This window comes from Mytilus californianus, unplaced genomic scaffold, assembly GCF_021869535.1.
Source record: "Mytilus californianus isolate M0D057914Y unplaced genomic scaffold, xbMytCali1.0.p SCAF_4, whole genome shotgun sequence".
Taxonomy (NCBI): domain Eukaryota; kingdom Metazoa; phylum Mollusca; class Bivalvia; order Mytilida; family Mytilidae; genus Mytilus; species Mytilus californianus.
The window spans coordinates 69,332,995-69,351,491 of record NW_026262690.1 but is presented as its reverse complement, the minus strand read 5'-3'; the positions used below and the strand labels follow the sequence as shown (position 1 = coordinate 69,351,491).

The 18,497-nt window shown below is 32.8% G+C and overlaps 1 protein-coding gene and 1 long non-coding RNA gene across 5 annotated transcripts in view; one reads left to right on the top strand and one right to left on the bottom strand.

Moving 5' to 3' along the window:
• Window positions 1–1,451: 1,451 nt before the first annotated feature.
• Window positions 1,452–18,409, bottom strand: LOC127698707 (uncharacterized). 3 transcript variants are annotated; one of them, XR_007980930.1, is made up of 3 exons: window positions 18,315–18,409; window positions 15,035–15,096; window positions 1,452–4,652 (listed from the first exon to the last, which is right to left on the bottom strand). It is a non-coding gene; the product is annotated as an uncharacterized LOC127698707 (long non-coding RNA). The 3 variants fall into 3 exon arrangements; XR_007980929.1 differs by having other exon boundaries at window positions 1,452–2,895; XR_007980931.1 differs by lacking the exon at window positions 18,315–18,409 and adding an exon at window positions 15,803–15,886.
• LOC127698661 (UTP--glucose-1-phosphate uridylyltransferase-like) overlaps window positions 12,136–18,497 on the top strand; it is a 62,623-nt gene continuing 56,261 nt past the window's right edge. For both annotated transcript variants that reach the window (XM_052202251.1, XM_052202249.1), the window contains exon 1: window positions 12,136–12,395. In XM_052202251.1, coding sequence (XP_052058211.1) covers window positions 12,360–12,395 — 36 coding nt within the window. In that variant the 5' untranslated portion in view covers window positions 12,136–12,359. The remainder of the gene's footprint in view (window positions 12,396–18,497) is intronic.

Sequence of the window (18,497 nt, the reverse complement as noted above, 5' to 3'; positions counted from 1 at the left end):
TATGCATATGCATATCCATGGCTCTTCAATCTGCCGACACCCGTATTCGCATTGCACAATGTCATGCTTTTCTCTGACTGTTAATGACGTCTTTACACTAAATGCATTGGATGTTGGATGTGTACTTTTTAGTCTTAGATGCATGATTTTTTTTATTAGTTGTAATCGGCTTTGAACTGCCAGTAACTGTGAGTACTCTCAGATCTGTACTTATTGTCTTTTTTGTTGTGGGGATGTATGAGTACCCTGCCATGTCCGGTCTGCGTTTTTGTAAGATGTATTTCTGCTTTGTACCGATCTGATGAGTTGAGCCCTTTTCAACTGATTTTTATAGTTTGTTCCTATGTTGTACTGTTACACCACTGTCCCAGGTTAGAGGAGGGTTGGCGCCATTCTGTACGTGCTTGTCCAAAGTAAAGAGCCTGTAATTCAGTGGTTGTCGTTTGTTGCTGTATATCATATTTGTTTTTCGTTCATTAATTTGTTCATGAATGAGGCCGTTAGTTTTCTCGTTTGAATTATTTGAAATATTTTATAGCTGACAATGCAGTAAAGCTTTTGCTCATTGTATGCCGTACGGTGACCTATAGTTGTTAATTTCTATATCATTTGGTCTCTTGTGGCGAGTTGTCTCATTGGCAATCATACCACATTTTTTTTATTTTTATACGTAAAGGTTAGCTCAGAAGCTATAATGTCCAGAACAAGGGCTATAAAATCTAGCACTGAGGATGTATCGTCTGGCGCTAGAGATGTAAAGTCTAGCAATGATGGTGTAATGTGTAGAGCATAAAGACGCACAACTAGCGGTTAAGATATAGAGTCTAGCGCTAGGGATGTAAACTCTAGCGTTAAAGATTTAAACAACAGCGCTGAAGATGTAAAGTCCAATGCTAGAGATGGAGAGAACGACCGTCTTCGACAGGAAAACTCTCAATTCTAGTCAACTAAGGTTGGAGTCGGACGAAACTGCCACATGCGGTGTTCGAATTCAAAACCTCAGTGTTGACAGGTAAGTGGGTTGCAGATTAGAGTGAATGTGCTATTACTCATTGACATAACTCTTTTGATCGATAACAGTCCCTAAGGACCAATGCTGTATAAGTGCATTGCAGGTTATAAAATTGCTTTTGTTTTTATTTTATTTTGTGTGTGGGTGTTTTTTTGGAGGGGTAGGGGGAGATGATTCCAGAGAATTATCTCAAGATACTTTTTATAAAGGGACTTCCCTTCCCCTTTTGGACCCCAACAGGCAGTTCTGAATGCTCAAAACAAATACATGTTGTACAACTTTACAATATAATTTAAATCTTCAGCGCTGGAGTTGACATCTCGCTATATACCTCACATCTCCAGTAGTGAACTTTACTCTGTGGGACTGGGATTTATATCTTCAGTAATAGAGTTTACACCCTCAGCGCTAACCTTTAAAAATCGTATATAAGATAAGATAAGATAAGAAAACTTTATTTTGATTCGGCATAAGTTAAAAGACATAACACAAGCTCTAATGAGCTTTTGACCGAATATAAAAACATATACATAACATAAAAACAGTCTAATTTGACATATAAAACAACCTGTTATACGAAGTTAAATCTCACTTACATAGCATGCAATAAAAAAATTAGCAACAAATTTAAAATGAAATAAAACATGCTAGACCAAAGCAATCAAAAGCAACATAAATAATAAACATCTCAAGAATTATCTGCAAGCAGAACAGCGACATTTCAAACCGTTCCAGGACTTAACAAGACTTTTAAAATGTGAAAAACTATTTTCAGTCCTGAAATGGTTTGGAAGGCTGTTCCATAAAGTAGCGGCAGCAAATTTGAAAGATTTTTTACCGTAACGGGTTGACTTTACTTGTGGAACATCCAGAATATTTACATACCTGAAAGAATACTTAGATTTTTTGACACTCACCAAATTTTGTAAGCACACAGGAGCTATATTATTTATAATCTTAAAAGTTTCTAGAGCCATTGTTCTAATCCGTCTAATCTGCAAGGAGGGCACCTTAGTTTTAAGTAAGAGGTCCTCGTAGGGCTGGTAAAATCCTCATATACAAAACGGAGTGCTCTTTCCCGCACCTTTTCTAATTTTTTGGAATTTTTCTCAGTGCAAAAATGACATGCCAAAGGACAAAAATTAAAATTACTAAGAATAAAGGTATGAAAAATAGTAAGTTTACTAAGTCTATCCAAAACTGAGCCCAAATGTTTTAAAACATTTAATTGCTGTGATGCCCTCCTACAGATTGAGCTGATATGAACATCAAAATTTAACTGATAGTCAATTTCAATGCCTAATAATTTTACTGTTTTTTCACATGTAAGGTTCGAGTTTTGAATATGTATAGATGGGTTTTGTTCAAAGGTCTTTTTGCCAACAGCCAAAACTTGAAACTTGTCGGGATTTGCTTGCATTTTATTCACCCGGAACCACTCAATAAGTATTTTTGACTCAGATTCCAAAGTTGAAATTAATAAATCAAAATCTGTAGTACAGAAAGACAAAGTATTGTCATCTCCATAGTTATATAAACTACCATTTTTAACAAAAAGAAAAATATCATTTATAAATATGTTAAACAACAATGGCCCTAGTATAGAACCCTGTGGTACGCCTTTATGGATGTCAGCCCAACCACTCAGAACATTGTTGACCTTAATTTGTTGTTTACGATTAGATAAATAGGACTTTAAAAGAGCAACTGCATGGGGGGATACACCATATACTGATAATTTATCTAGCAAGATATTGTGAGGCAGGCAGTCAAAAGCCTTAGAGAGATCCATTAATACCGCTGCAATGTACTGGTTTTTATCAAGAGCTTCACGCCAATCTTCTAACACTCTGATAAGTGTGGTCTGACATCCATGTCCACGTCTAAAAGCACACAAAAAAGGATTAAATATTTTATCAAAGTATTCAGTTAGTTGAATTTAATATATTTTTTCAAAGATTTTAGAAAATATGGGTAAGACACTAACTGGTCTATAGTTTGTTTTTAATAATGGGTCACTCTTTTTATGAAGCGGGTCACTTGGGCTTCTTTAAGTTTATCAGGGAAACAGTTATTTTCAATTGACAAATTTACAAGAGTTGTCAGCTGTGGTGCAATATAAGATTTACAATTTTTTAATATTTTTGCTGGACTACCATCAGCTCCTGTAGCCTTCTTGATGTTTATTTTATTCAAGATTTTATTGACATTTTCGTTAGATACTTTCTTAAATTCAAATTCAGAAACATGCTTTCTGTTACTCAAAATTTCTTTTATACTTGGGTGATTTGAAAAAAATAAGGAGATGTTGTATGATTGCCAATGAAACAACTATCCAGCAGATTTAAGAAAAAGAGAGGCGAAAGATACCAGAGGGACATTCAATTTCATAAGTCGAAAATAAACTGACAACGCCATGGCTAAAAATGAAAAAGACCAACAGACAAACAATAGCACACAAAACATAGAAAACTAAAGACTGAGCAACACGAACCCCACCAAAAACTGGGGGTGATCTCAGGTGCTCCGGATGGGGTAAGCAGATCCTGCTCCACATGTGGCACCCGTCGTGTTGCTCATGTTAGTACAGACCCCGTAATAAGTCTAAATCGGTAGGTCACATTCGGGAAAAGGGGACGGGATTGTAGTTACGACATTAGGAACATATCCGCTATCATCTGTGAAACGGATATTCCATAATGGTCAACCAACTCGTGATGGCGTCCGTAAAACTTACGGAAGGGATGAAACGACCATTTAACTTCAAGGGGGATTATGGTTTTTTCCTAAAAATAATATTCTGTTACCCAATTTGATGAAAAAAAATATTGTGGTCAAGCAGATGACAAAAAAAATATTCTGAATCCAGATTTTCCCCATACATTGTACCTTTTAGTGTTAAATTTTGAAAAAAAATAATTTGATTGATAGCGTCGAAAAATTAAAAAAAATGTTCGCGCTTTGGGCGAAAAAAAAATTCTGACTCAGACAAAAAAAACCATAACCCACCCCCCTTGAAGTTAAATGGTTGCTCCCTATAAGCGCTTCGTAAGATTGTCAATAGTGCTCACCGTCACGCGATTGCTCTAAGTATATAAATGTTACACTTTTTAAAGGTCATTCAGTTCCAAAAACAAACACGTGTTGCACTACTAACATTCATTTATTTATATTTTTTTTCACTTCAGAAGTTGCAGCTGGCAGAGGGAGACCATACATTCTTGTTGACCCGGATAAACCCATTTCACACAACACTCCTTCTGGACATGCAATGCCCAATATATATAATGTTGTTTCAGTTGTATTTAGACCCTTCTACCAAGAAATTTGTTTTGCATGCACACGTATAAAAATTGCGGTTTTTACTCAACGCAATCATTGGTTTGAACGTTGTTTTCAATTTAGACTTGTATATATATACATAACTATTCTACATAACAGCACACCAATATTCAAATTTTTGTTTTTCTCTCGCCGGGATTCGAACTCATGCTAATGGAATATCGAGACAACACCGCCTGCACTGTGTTCATCGCTCTAGACCACTCGGCCACCTAGACTGAACTTATAATTCTGTTTTCAGTGGTCTAGTGTTACCTTTCCTCGTCAACTCTACGACAGATCCATCCATGCATTACGGCTGAAAACACATTTTATAATCATAACTACTCCAAATAACAGCACAACAATATATATATGTGTGTGTGTGTGTTTTCCAAGGAGTGACCCTACATATTCATGGACATGTTTACCCTTTTCAGCTCACCTTGCCCAGAGGACAGTGTGAGATACTGCTATCACTTGACGTCCGTCGTCGTCCGCCGTATGTTAACTTTTACAAAAATCCTCTGAAATTACTGGGCAAAATTTAACCAAAACTTGGTCACAGTTGGGGTATCTTGTTTAAAAAATGTGTCCGATGACTACACCTGCCAACCAACATGGCCAACATGGCTTCAATAGAACAAAGGGTAAACTTAAGTTTTGTCTAATATCTTAAAAAACCGCTGTAGAAAGAAAATCTGACAGGAGCAAATATATTCAAAATGTTGAAATCCATTGAACAGACAATCCTATTTCGAACTTTCATAACAGTTCGATTTACATAAACATTTGTTATCCAGTATATTAAACAAATCACTATATCATTTTAATATATAAAAATGTTTTTCTGTTACAAATCATGATGTATTGTTTTATGTGTACATGTTATGCTGCCCATCAAGGGCCCTTGATTGGAATAATAAATATTCTTATTCTTATTCTTATACAAAACAAAAACAAAAACAAGCAAGGAACTTGTCAGCACAAGAGAGAAGTGTATGATAACCAAACTAATATTGTATCTCTGATCACATTAGAAGGTTTTGTGAATTTCTGAATAACACTTCAATGGTAAATATTATAAAAACTTAAAAAAAGCTCTAAAATAAGATATTGTTATTCCAATTAAAAGGCCCATTGTGAGCAAAGTAATTTATTACAATGATTTTTATAACTGAGAGTCACAAATCATTGTGACAATCATATATAAATATATAATCACCTTATGATCTAAAGCCCACAGCCAGATCATAGCCATAAGTATATGTGTAAAAAGTATGAATAAATAGATTACATATAATAGCAGGAACATATTCGAATGGGTTACACATAAACATATTTGTACTATAAGATAATTTTCTGAGTTCAAAACACATTAATACAACTTCCGGTAATATTTCAAGAAATCTAGGTTTATTTGAATAAAAACTAATTTAATCTAGCACTTGTGTTTTACACTATGGAAATATTTACACCCCCGGGTTTTGGTGGGGTTCGTGTTGCTCGGTCCCAGGCTATAGTTTTCAATGTTGTGTGTTGTATACTGTTGTTACAGTTTTAGTCTTTTATTTTTTGCCATGGCGTTGTCTGTTTATTTTCGACTTATGAGTTTGAATGTCCCTTTGGTATCTTTCGCTTCTCTTTTACAATTTAATCCACATTTTATCATAGAACTATTATATATATAGGTGGCATTCGAATATCAAATGTTTCATCTAAAAAACTCAGTAAAATTGAGAATGGAAATGGGGAATGTGTCAAAGAGACAACAACCCGACCATAGAGCAGACAACAGCCGAAGGCCACCAATGGGTCTTCAATGCAGCGAGAAACTCCCGCACCCGGAGACGTCCTTCCGATGGCCCCTAAACAAATACGTATACTAGTTCAGTGATAATGGACGTCATACTAAACTCCAAATTATACACAAGAAACTAAAATTAAAAATGATACAAGACTAACAAAGGCCAGAGGCTCCTGACTTGGGACAGGCGCAAAAATGCGGCTGGTTAAACATGTTTTTTGAAATCTCAACCCTCCCCCTATACCTCTAGCCAATGTAGAAAAAAAAACAAACGTACAACAGTTCGCACAGTAAAACTCAGTTTAAGAGAAGTCCGAGTCCGATGTCAGAATAGGAAACAAAAGAAATTAAACAAAATGACAATAATACATATATAACAACAGACTACTAGCAGTTACTGACATGCCAGCTCAAGACCTCAATTAAACTGATCATGATTGAAAGATTATGTCTTCATCATATGAATATCAGGCACAATCCCTCCTGTTAGGGGTTTAGTATTATACCATCATAAAATTTATGAGAAGAACATAACCCGTGTCTTGCCAACAACTGGTTTTAGAATAAATATGTTTAATTCCGATGCAAAGACCCTATAAGTGAATCAATATTAAAGCCAAAATATGCAATCTTTAATGACCTGACAACAGTATCGTAACTATATCCCTTCTTAATAAGTCTGTTTAAAGGTTTTGTTAGCTTTTGAGGTGAATACTGACATTTTTGTGCTTTGTAAAGAATATTACCATAAAAGATTGGATGTGAAATACCCGAACGTATAAGATGTCTGCATTTTGAGTTATATTTACGAATGATGTCCTTATACCGATGATAAAATTTAGTCAATGTTTTGACTAGTTTATGATATCGAAAACCCTGGTGTAATAATTTTTCAGTAATACATAAATTTCCCTCGCTAAAATCTAATACGTTGTTACATACACGAGCGAATCGTACAAGTTGAGATATATAAACACCATAAGATGGTGACAAGGGAACGTCACTATCTAAAAATGGATAATTAACGATAGGAAATGAAAAATCATTTCTTTTATCATAATTTTTTGTATTAAGCTCCCCGTTAATGATATAGATATCAAGATCAAGGAAAGGACAGTGGTCATTGTTAGTATTAGCTTTATTTAAAGTAAGTTCAACAGGATAAATTTCTTTAGTATACATACTGAAGTCGTCATTATTGAGAGCCAATATATCATCCAAATATCTAAAAGTATTGTTAAATTTTTGTATCAGATGTTGTTTCAATGGGTCTTTGCTGATCTTAGTCATAAATTGTAACTCATAACAATACAAAAACAGGTCCGCAATGAGTGGTGCACAGTTAGTCCCCATTGGAATTCCGATAACTTGACGATATACGGAATCTCCAAAGCGAACAAAAATGTTATCAAGTAAAAATTCAAGGGCAGATATAGTATCAAAGCATGTCCAATTGACATAGCTCTTTTGTTTGTTGCTACTAAAAATGACCTAAAAGAGTTTGAACATATGTATTCGCATTCCGACTTTTTAAATGCCCATTTAATTAGGTGTGTGAATTTTTTCTTAATAAGAATATGAGGCAAAGTGGTATATAGGGTAGAAAAATCAAAACTTTGAACAGATTCAAAATCACCAATATATGCATGCAATTTATCAAGTACTTCCAACGAGTTTTTGACACTCCAAAAGTAGTTAATTCCAACAATTTCAAAGGTCTTATTTGAACAATTTATTATCAGGTTTTTGATTGTACCAAGTGTACTAGTAAGTAGAATAGACAATTTAGTAGTGGAACAATGACTTGAAGACGAAATAAATCTATATTTGTAAGGTGATTTGTGTAGCTTCGGAAGCCAGTACATAGTTGGGACTTTCATTGTTTTTGGTTCTGCTTGTAAAGAAGTAGCTAATAGTTTATGTTTGTTACAGATATCGTTTTTTGAAAATGAAGTCAGTTGGAATGTTGGTGAATTCGTGATTTCCTTTTGCAGAACCTCAATGTAAAATTTACGTCAAACTATAATGATATTATTAGCAGCTTTATCAGCCGGGACAAAAACAAATTCCTTGGCTAGTTCTTTAAGTTTATGTTTGATACGAGAAATAGGATTGTTATGGTTGTTGTTAAGAGTAAAATGTTCGTTAAAATGTTGTATACGTATATCAACTATCTTCATTACTGAATTAAAAAAAGAGTCCAAAGATTTTTTGTCAGCTTTTTCCTGTTTTATCCATTTCATACAGTAAGCACGAAGTAACCATTTCTCTCTACCTGCAGCCAACAAAAAATTGTACTAGTGGAAGAAAATAACATTTGAAACAACACTACTGATGTTTGTGACAGCTTTGATACTTTTTTGTAATAATAATGCCAACGACATAGGCAAAGGTACTATATTTGAAGAAAAAACACACCTTAGTATTTTGAAAATTAAATCTAACATATATAATATGATAAACTTTTTGATTTTAAACCTATACATGTCGACACTGTACACAAACTGGTGAAAAAGATCAATATAAAAAAGCTACAGGAGTAGATCAGATATCATCTAAGCTATTACGAGCTGGTACACCAGTACTGAACAAACATATTACAACACTTATAAATAATACTATAGAATCAAGTGAATTTCCAAACAGACTTAAAGAAGCTCAGGTCGTACCACTACACAGAAAAAAAAACCGATCCACTTGATAAAAAGAACTACAGGCCTGTGAGCATTTTACCTACAATTTCAAAAGTATATAAATTTAAATGGTTGTGTATGACCAGTTAACTGAAAATATATTTCATGCTTTTTATGTACATTTAGAAAAGGTCATGGATGTCAGACAACTTTGCTGAGGCTTCTTGAAGATTGGAAAACAGCTCTGGATAAAAATATGTATGTGGCAGCAATACTAATGGATCTTTCGAAAGCTTTTGAGTCGTTTTGACTGTCTACCACATGACATCCTTTTATGTAAATAATCTGCCTATGGTCTTTCTTCAAAATCAGTGAAATTACTTCAAAATTATCTTACAGATCGTAGGCAACAAATCTAACTTCATGGAGTACTCAGCAGTTGGGCTGACATCCAGAAAGGGTACCCCAAGGCTCAATCTTCGGACCTCTATTATTTGATATTTTTATAAATGACATTCTATTTTATTGAACATGGTACCCTGTATAATTATGCTGACGATAATACTCTGTTATATGCTGACAACGATTTTTAAAATTTATTTTGTACACTTGAAAGAGAAAGTGCTGATTTAATTGATTGGTATAGATTTAATTGTATGCAGGTGATAAATTCCAAGCCATTGCAGTTAGAAATAACACATTTACAAACAAGCTTGTTTTTGATATACAGTCAGCTAAAATATCATGTGATGAGATTGTCAAACTTTTAGGTATTGATGTTGATTATCAACTTAATTTTAATCACCACATTAAAAATATTTGTCGTAAAGCATCTCAACAACTGAATGTTTTAAAGCGCATTGGTTGCTATCTTACTAAATTAAATAAATTGACTATTTTTCTCACATTTATTTTATCTAATTTTAATTTTTGTCCTTTGGCATGGCATTTTTGCAACAAAAATAATACCACTAAATTAGGAAAAAAAAATCAGGAAAGGGCTTTACGATTTATATATGAAGACTATGTTAGTTCATCTATATGATGATTAACTTGTACGAGCAAAGGTTCCATCACTGAAAATTAGACGTATGCCTAACATGGCTATTGAATGTTTTAAAATTTTATACAAATTGTCACCACCATGTTTACATGATTTAGTTGTATTGAAAGATTGTAAATATAACTTTAGATATTCCAATATTGTAGATATGCCTAGGGTTAGAACATCAACCTATGGTAAGAACTCTTTTAAATATACAGCTGCTGTTTTGTGGAATGATCTACCTGATGATTTTAGAAAAATAGCTAATTTCAGTTAGCTTAAAAATAGTTTTAAAGTCAAGCAATGGAAATGACTTAAGTGCACATGCAGTTTGTGCAGATTATTAATTAATACATTAAGTTAAAATTTTACCATTTAAATCATATCATTTTTTTAATTTTTTATGCTATGCATTTTACCAGCCCTCTAATAATGCTTAGTTTACTTTTTTTATGTTTTTAGCTTTAATACCTAGTATGCTTTTAGCTTTAATACCTAGCTTATCATGCTTATAAATCTGCTTATTACCGCCATGGTTAAAGTGCTTCATTTTGTGTTATGTAACCTATTGCATGTGTATTTTTTATTGTATTGTTATGTCTTGTATGTCGGTTAAAGCTCATTAGAGCTTATGTTGTGTCCTTATTTGTATACTATGCCGACTCTAAATAAAGCTTATTTATTTATTTATTATTATCTTTTAACTTTATCCAACATGCATTTTTTACATAGCCTTTGTGATTTATCCATTCATTTGTTTTGCATATCTATCCGATGTCTCTATGTTTAGGGATGTGCACTTATTCTCATCCTGCATAGTGCCAGAGATATATTATACATATTACCAGAAGTCCATTACATAGTAAATCTGATATTACCGATAGTATCATATGTCTTTGATAGTGCTTGCCTATTTCAAATTCTATTAATTAATAAATTGCTTCGCCGAGCGCAGCTGGATACGACCGCAGAGGTCCAACCCTGAACAGTTGGGGCAAAAATGGACACAATATTCGTGCTTGATACAGGTCTGAATTTGGATAGAAATTAAATGTTTGACACATAATAGATTTCTGACACAGAATAACTGTAGTCAAAGAACTTAGAATTGGTTATATGATTTGAATTTATATTCAATTTTCAATTTTTTGCTTTTGTGCAATTCACTATGCGGTTGCAAATTGCCCCCCCCCCCCCCCCCCAATAAAAAATTTCACCCCTTTTTTTGGGCAAAATCCCCCCCTTCTTTTTTGCAAAAAAAAAATAATATTTGAAGAAATTTTCTTTTTAATTTCTGAAATCTGTAATGAGAAAAAAATTGTTCCCCCTCCAATTTTTTTTCACCTCCCCTCCACCTCCTCTTTTTCCAAAAAACAATCTTTCCCTCTTTCCCTCAAGATATGGTCATTATCTCAATTCAAATTTCCAATGGAGTTTGCAACCATAATTACCCATTTAAATACATAATAAAAGTCTTAAAATAGAAAATGACATACATAATCATGTCTAAAAATAATATACCTTTAATCAGCATTTTTATTAGTAACTTCTAAAAATAAATTGACAGCTAATCACCTCCAGACAATACAAAATTTCTTTATACATAATTTTAAAGCAGTGTAAGGGAGGTGATCCAAATTTGACATTGTACTTAAAAGTGATTGTCCATTAACAAGGAAACCCTTGTTTTTTCTTCTTTTTTGCCCCTAATTTCTAAACGGTTTGAGCCATTACCCCCCAAAGCCAATCCTAACCATCCCTTTGTGGTATGGAAACTTGTTATACAATTTCAGAGAGATCCATACACCGTTCCACAAGTTATTGTCTGAAGACAGGAAAAATGCTTATTTGGGTCTCTTTTTTGGCCCCTTATTCCTAAACTGTTAGGACTATAACCCCCAAAATCAATCTCAACCTTCCTTTTGTGGTTTTAAACCTTGTGTTGAAATTTCATAGATTTCTATTTACTAATACTAAAGTTATTGTCCGGAAACCAAGTGTCTTCGGACGACGACGACGTGATACCAATTAATATACGACCACAAAATTTTTTGCGGTCGTATAAAAATATGTGTTTTAAAAAATATTTGAAAAATATGTCAAGAGCGTACTTTTATCGAATTTAAAAGTATCTTCTTTAAAATCTTTCCAATTATTCTGAAAACTTTCGCATAAAATATTGATGTTGTTCGCGAAGTTAGTAATTTTATAAAAACTGTTTCATTCACGTTGGTCCTTACGTTATGAAATTCAATTCAAAGAAAATACAAGTTTGTATATTTTTCTTTATTGTTATAGTTCAAATTTGATTTTACATATTAAATCTGGCTCATTGCTCTATATTGACCCAATTAGGATGTAACAGGCTTTTTATGGACAAAATTGCGGAAACATACCGACTTGATTAAACATTTATACTTATTACATTCGGAAACAATTTGTACTGAATACTCCAAAGAATTCCCGAGATTCAAGAAAATCCAATTTTCAAGGATACATTAATCTGCTTATAAACATTGTGTAAATATTCGTACAGAAAGGATGACAACAAATACAGGAACTGCTGTGCCTACCACTGTAAGAATTTTTATTATATAGATTTTTGCATTCAAAATTAATTGATTACTTTAGTCAACAACAATGCAACGTAGAAGTCAAATAATTTTATGAAGTCATTTTTATACTCTCTTCTTTCTTCTTGAGGTTTTCAGTAATTTATGAAACAGACTGAGCCTGATGATTATGAAATATTCCATGCATGGCCTTTTTAAATTAATTTGTCAAACAAAAGTGATTAATTTCAAAAATTATTACTACATACATGTACATTTGTATTAGCCTGTTTTACTGTTTAATCTGTTAATAAGATGTTTCACAAAACATGTACTGTATACAGGCATGGGGTAATATTAATTTGTAATTGTAATGCCTTGTAATGCATGTAATGTTTAATGCCCAAATTTTGGCATTACCATGATAACATGTAATTGTAATGTAATGAAGAACAATATTCAGACATTTTCCTTATGTGTCTAAACAAAGTTTTGAAAAAAATCAAGGATGCTATATACAAATCCCTGGAAGAATTTACTAGTCCGAATAAAGTTTTACTAGTCTTGGGCATCGGACTAGTGGCAAATGGTGCAGACTGTTAAACATACAAAAATAATATTGTTTTTTATTTGCAGTCATTTTCATATACCATTTACAGTCATTGAAAAACCTATACAAAGATATTTAAAGATGAAAGAAATAAGTTGAATTGATAATTGACACCTATCAAAACCACTAATTAGTTTGTATAGCAATCAATAGACAACTTTCGAGTTTGTTGCATTTCCGTCAAAAACTTTGGTTTTGGTGAACATCATTGGTGCGTTTAGCGGCATTGTCACTTCCTTCCCATGTTGTCAGAGCGAGTGGTTGGAAAAATATAATGGCACTCTGGCTTCCTCCACAAATAAAAACTGACCGCCACGAAATAGCAAAAGAGTGTTGAAAGTGGCGTTAAACACCAATCAATCAATCAATTTTTTGCATATCAGCCTATTTGCTTTAATTAGCTCCCATGATTGCAGGTACTGGAAGAAAATAACAGGAGATCGCCAATATTTTGTTCGAAAGTGAAAGTATGTCGTTGAAATCAGTGGGTTGATGGCAAGAAAATTTAATTTGGGCTATTTGGGGTTAGTATGTGAATAAAAGTTACGTAATAGTGGAGTAGAATGAATGAGGAATCAAAAGATGTATGATATATCTTCTTGAAAGTGGATGGTGAACCTATTATGATATCAGAAATTTCCATGTGTTCTATACAGACTACAATCTGATGTCCCACAGCCTCAGCCAGTCATAAAAAAAAATTATAAAAACAGACCTCAGAGCAATCACTACCCCAGCAAAGACTTGAAAAAACTTCAGGCATGAGATCAATCTTGGACTATGTGTCTGCTCTATGGTCGGGTTGTTGTCTCCTTGACACATTCCCCATTTCCATTCTCAATTTTATTCAGTATGTCAGATATGATATCTATTATTTAAATAGGCACACCAAGTAACTCGCCTCTGGAAAATGTGAATCTTTGATGTAAATTCAAGTCCTAGACTGAGCAAGAGTATTCAAATTTTTGATGGACAAGTGCTTAGTATATCTGGCTCAGCCGCTCTTCATTAGAATTTGGTATGCCTAGCCCCAAAATAGAAACTGTGTCATTACTAAACTTGTTTGTATATATATATATTACTACTATTCTACTCAGAGTTGGCAAAAACCCGGGTTTTATGAGTATTGCCCAGACCAGTGGGAAATACTGGGAAAACCCAGGTTTACTGGGTTTTACCGGGTAATACTGGGCAATACTGGGTAATATGAAATACTGGCCTGAATTTCAAAGAGGATTCAGTGATTAATCACAAATGTAATACATTAAAGATACATGTATTTATAAAAGTAAAACACAGTATTTTAATTTATAAGTTCACTTGTTTGAGACTCTTAATATAAAGTGTATAAATCTAAGAAAATATTAGTGGTCCAGCAACTCTAAGGCAAGTGTACATGAAGACACATAAGACAAATGAGAAAAGCTTTTCTTAATAATCCTCCTAAAAATCTATCTAATCTAATCTGTCTAGATTGGTCAAAGTGTTGACCTAAAGTCTAAGAATTCAATTTTTTTTTTTTTAATAAATATAACTATTACTAATAATTAACAATTATATGTAAGGAAAATTACTTTAAAACATTTTTTGTTCATTACTAAAAATGTTTACTAAGTTTTAGCATATATATGTTTATGTACATCACTAATTAATAGGTAATTATTCAGATCATAACACAGATTTGTTTATATAACAATATTCAGCCTTTTGATTTCTATAAGTGTTCATGGCCTGTCCCCTCAGGGTGTTTTTTTAGCAATATGATTGTATAACAATTTAAATTTCAATTTACTTATTCACTGCAATAAAATGCATTTTTTTCAAAGTTTAAAATTGGATTATTGAAACAAAGCTTGGAAATTAACAAGATATCCTGAAATGTGCAAAATAAGTTTTCTGCCTACATAGAGAAAAGGAAGAAATTGAATTTTCAATCTTCAGAAATTACTTTCAATGGTTATCTGTATAAAACATATATATTTAGCTATAATACTATTAAACTACAACAAGTCTTTACTATTTTGTGTAAAAATAAGCTTGAAAAATCATATTACCCAGTATTGCCCTGTTCTGTTTATGACCTTTGGATTAGGAACTCATATGAAGCAAGTGTTACCTGTGAAAGAGGATAAAGTCTGTATTATAATTTCAAGATAATTTTTGATAATCAGATATGCACATTAAATGAGTTGGTTTACTAACTCAAAATTTTGGCCTTTAAAATCAGAATTTTTTAAACTGTGATAATGTTGTGAAAAATTTGATGAAAACTTGTGTTAAATGTCTAATTTTTTCAGTGAAAGAAGATTTTCACCAATTGCGTCATTAGTGATGTATTTGTGACATCATGAACATAGTTGATGTTTGTTTAAACCTGATTTTTTGCATTATTTGACAAAATTTATGACAGTTGTCTACAAAATTAACAGTGGCGCCACCCCTTGCACACACATTTTTTTGCTGAAATATGCTTTATTAACCATGTTCTTTACTTTGCAACCAATATTTCAATGAGCGAGGGGTGGCGCCACATATAAAATCATGAAATAAGGTCGATAAAGGTAACACATTTCAAGGAAAATGGACTAAAATGAAATCTTTTCTATTTCAGGCTAATATATATATAATATTTTAAGCAGATATACAATTTTTATGCCCCTGCCCTCTTTCCGTCAGTCCCATTTTCTTTGCGAAGCTTGAGCAGGGGCATTCATGTCCTCAGACACATTCTTCTTTTATTGTTATCATACTTTCATCAATATTACATTGAGCAATACATACACATTAGATTAACTGAAACAACTTAAGTTTAAAAAAATCACCTTTACAGGGCCGTTAGATGGGGTTACTGGTTCTACTCCTTTACAAGAAAATAAATGCTTTCCAAAATGGCTATCTGTTTTGATAGTGCAAATGTAAAACAAAATTAACCATGTTGGATTATCTAGTATATTGATTTATTGTCTCTCCTGCGAAGATAGTCGCGGAAAGTGAGACATAAAGATTGCTTTTCCGGCGAGGGCATCAACAATTGTTAAGTTTTCTGCTTAAGTCAGTTTGATAGGGGAACTACTTGTGATAGATCATTGATATTTTGTATGAAGATGCATTACTATCAGTACGTATAAGTTCGATGACAATTTTGAGGCCCTGCCCCTAGGCCATCGTCCAGTGACTTGAATTAATTATAGTAATTTTAAATGTTAAGTTTTCTGCTCAAGTTAGATTGATAGGAACTACTTGTGATCGATCAATGATATTTTGTATGAAGTTGCATTGCTATCAGTACATATCAGTTTGATGACTATTTTGAGGCTCTGCCCCCTAGGCCCTGGTTCAGTGATTTTCAATTAATTAGCAATTTTCAATGATAAGTTTTCTGCTTAAGTTAGTTTGATATGAACTAATTGCGATAGATCAATGATATTTTCTATAAAGTTGCATTACTATCAGTACATATCAGTTTGACGACTATTTCAAGGCCCTGCCCCCTAGGTCATGGTCCAGTGACTTTCAATCAATTAACAATTTTCAATGTTAAGTTTTCTGATTAAGTTAGTTTGATAGGAACTACATACAATAGAGAATGTTTTCTATAAAGTTACATTGCTGTGTACATCTCAGTTTGTCAACCATTTTGAGGCCCTACCCACTAGTTTGTCCAGCAACTTGAATTAATTAGCAATGTTGCTATCCATCAGATTGTCTTTTTCTGAATTTTATGCCAACAGGTGAGACATATCTCTGTGTCAACAGTTTATTGTTTTATTTATTTTCTTCCTATTATTGAGAAAATCTTCCTCATATTTATTATTTGGCTTCCTAAAGTTTTCATATTTTGTCACCTGAAAACAACAGTAATATAGTATAAGTTTTACTGTACTAGTCTCCTTTTATTCATTTTTATACTGTTATGTATTGCTTTGGTCTTTTTTTTTTGAAATTCAGTAAATTTGTTGATTATTTGCATAGATTTAAATGCAGAACTTATGTTTGTATAAATTCAGAAGTTATCTCCCCTTCTCTTCTGTAAATCCATTATTTATCTTTTATTCTTTGAAAAGATGTAGAGTATTTGTCATACCTGCATTTTTTACATGTTAATGTCACTACAGATTTATGCTGAATTTTAATTTTAAGACATTTTATTTGATTGAAAGCCTGAGATTATTTTTTTACAAGATGACTTATTTCTGATAGCTGTAAGTTAAAAATACTTTCTAATGTTTATGACCACAGGCACTTGTCTCTGAAATTAAAGTATATACTACTATATAGGTATCTTTTTTTCAGAGATAAGTGCCTGTGTTTATGACATGTGATACTAATGAACAAATTTAGTCTTTAGTGTCATGCAAGTTATAAAACCTACCCATCATTCACACTTGGGTAATATCAAACTTGTTTACATAAGTACATATGATCTGTTTTCATGTCAAGTACAAAAAGTAGAGAAGTACTATTGCTGCATTAGTTGAATTAAGACCTAGGCATTTTAGAAATATGCTTTGCTATGTTGTACTGTTACACCACTGTCCCAGGTTAGGGGAAGGGTTAGGCACCAACAGACTATTTTAACCCCGCCACATTCTGTATGTGCCTGTCCCGAGTCAGGAGCCTGTAATTCAGTAGTCGTTTGTTGCTGTATATCATATTTGTTTTTTGTTCATTGTTTTGTGCTTGAATCAGGCCGTTAGTTTTCTTGTTTGAATTGTTTACATTTGGTCTTGTCAGGGCCTTTTATAGCTGTCAGACTGTGCAGTATGGGTTTTGCTCATTGTGAAGGCTGTACAGTGACCTATAGTTGTAAACTTCTATGTCATTTGGTCTCTGATGGAGAGTTGTCTCAGTTGCAATCATACCACAACTTCTTATTTTCATATTGTCATAGAATACATGTAAAAGGAATTCTTAAATGATAAATTAAAAGAGGGCAGGCCCTGTCTGTTGACCTGAAGCAGTTTTGGCGTTTTTGTGTCATCGAGTTCAGACAGGTTGCTGTCTGACAGAAGTTTTCCCCACATCTGCTTTTAATCATACGTCTTTGGACATAAAGCTAAATATTATCCCATATTTTTAAGTAACAATTATTCAAATTAAACCAACACTGGAACAAATTAGTTTTATTTTAAAAATTGTCATTTATTAGGTAGTTATTTATGGTCAGACATTTCCATTTCCTTTGTTTACCAATCCTCAAAGGAAAAAGTTCAAAAAATTTACTACTTTTGTTAAAAACTTTTAAAAAAAAAACACCCAACATTAAAATTTTATAAGGCATTTGTAATTATTTGCATAATTTTCATAATTGACAACTTTGACACCATGACTTACCTGTTTACATGTTTTTATAAAAGTCAGAAAAAATACAAATCTGAAATTTGTCTCCACCATTGCTTATGTAAAACCTTACACCTCTTATGAATATTTCAGTGTACTGTAATACAAATTTGTAGAATTACCTTGCATTTTTTCAACCATTTAGCTATTTAAACACACATAGACTCTAGAAATTGA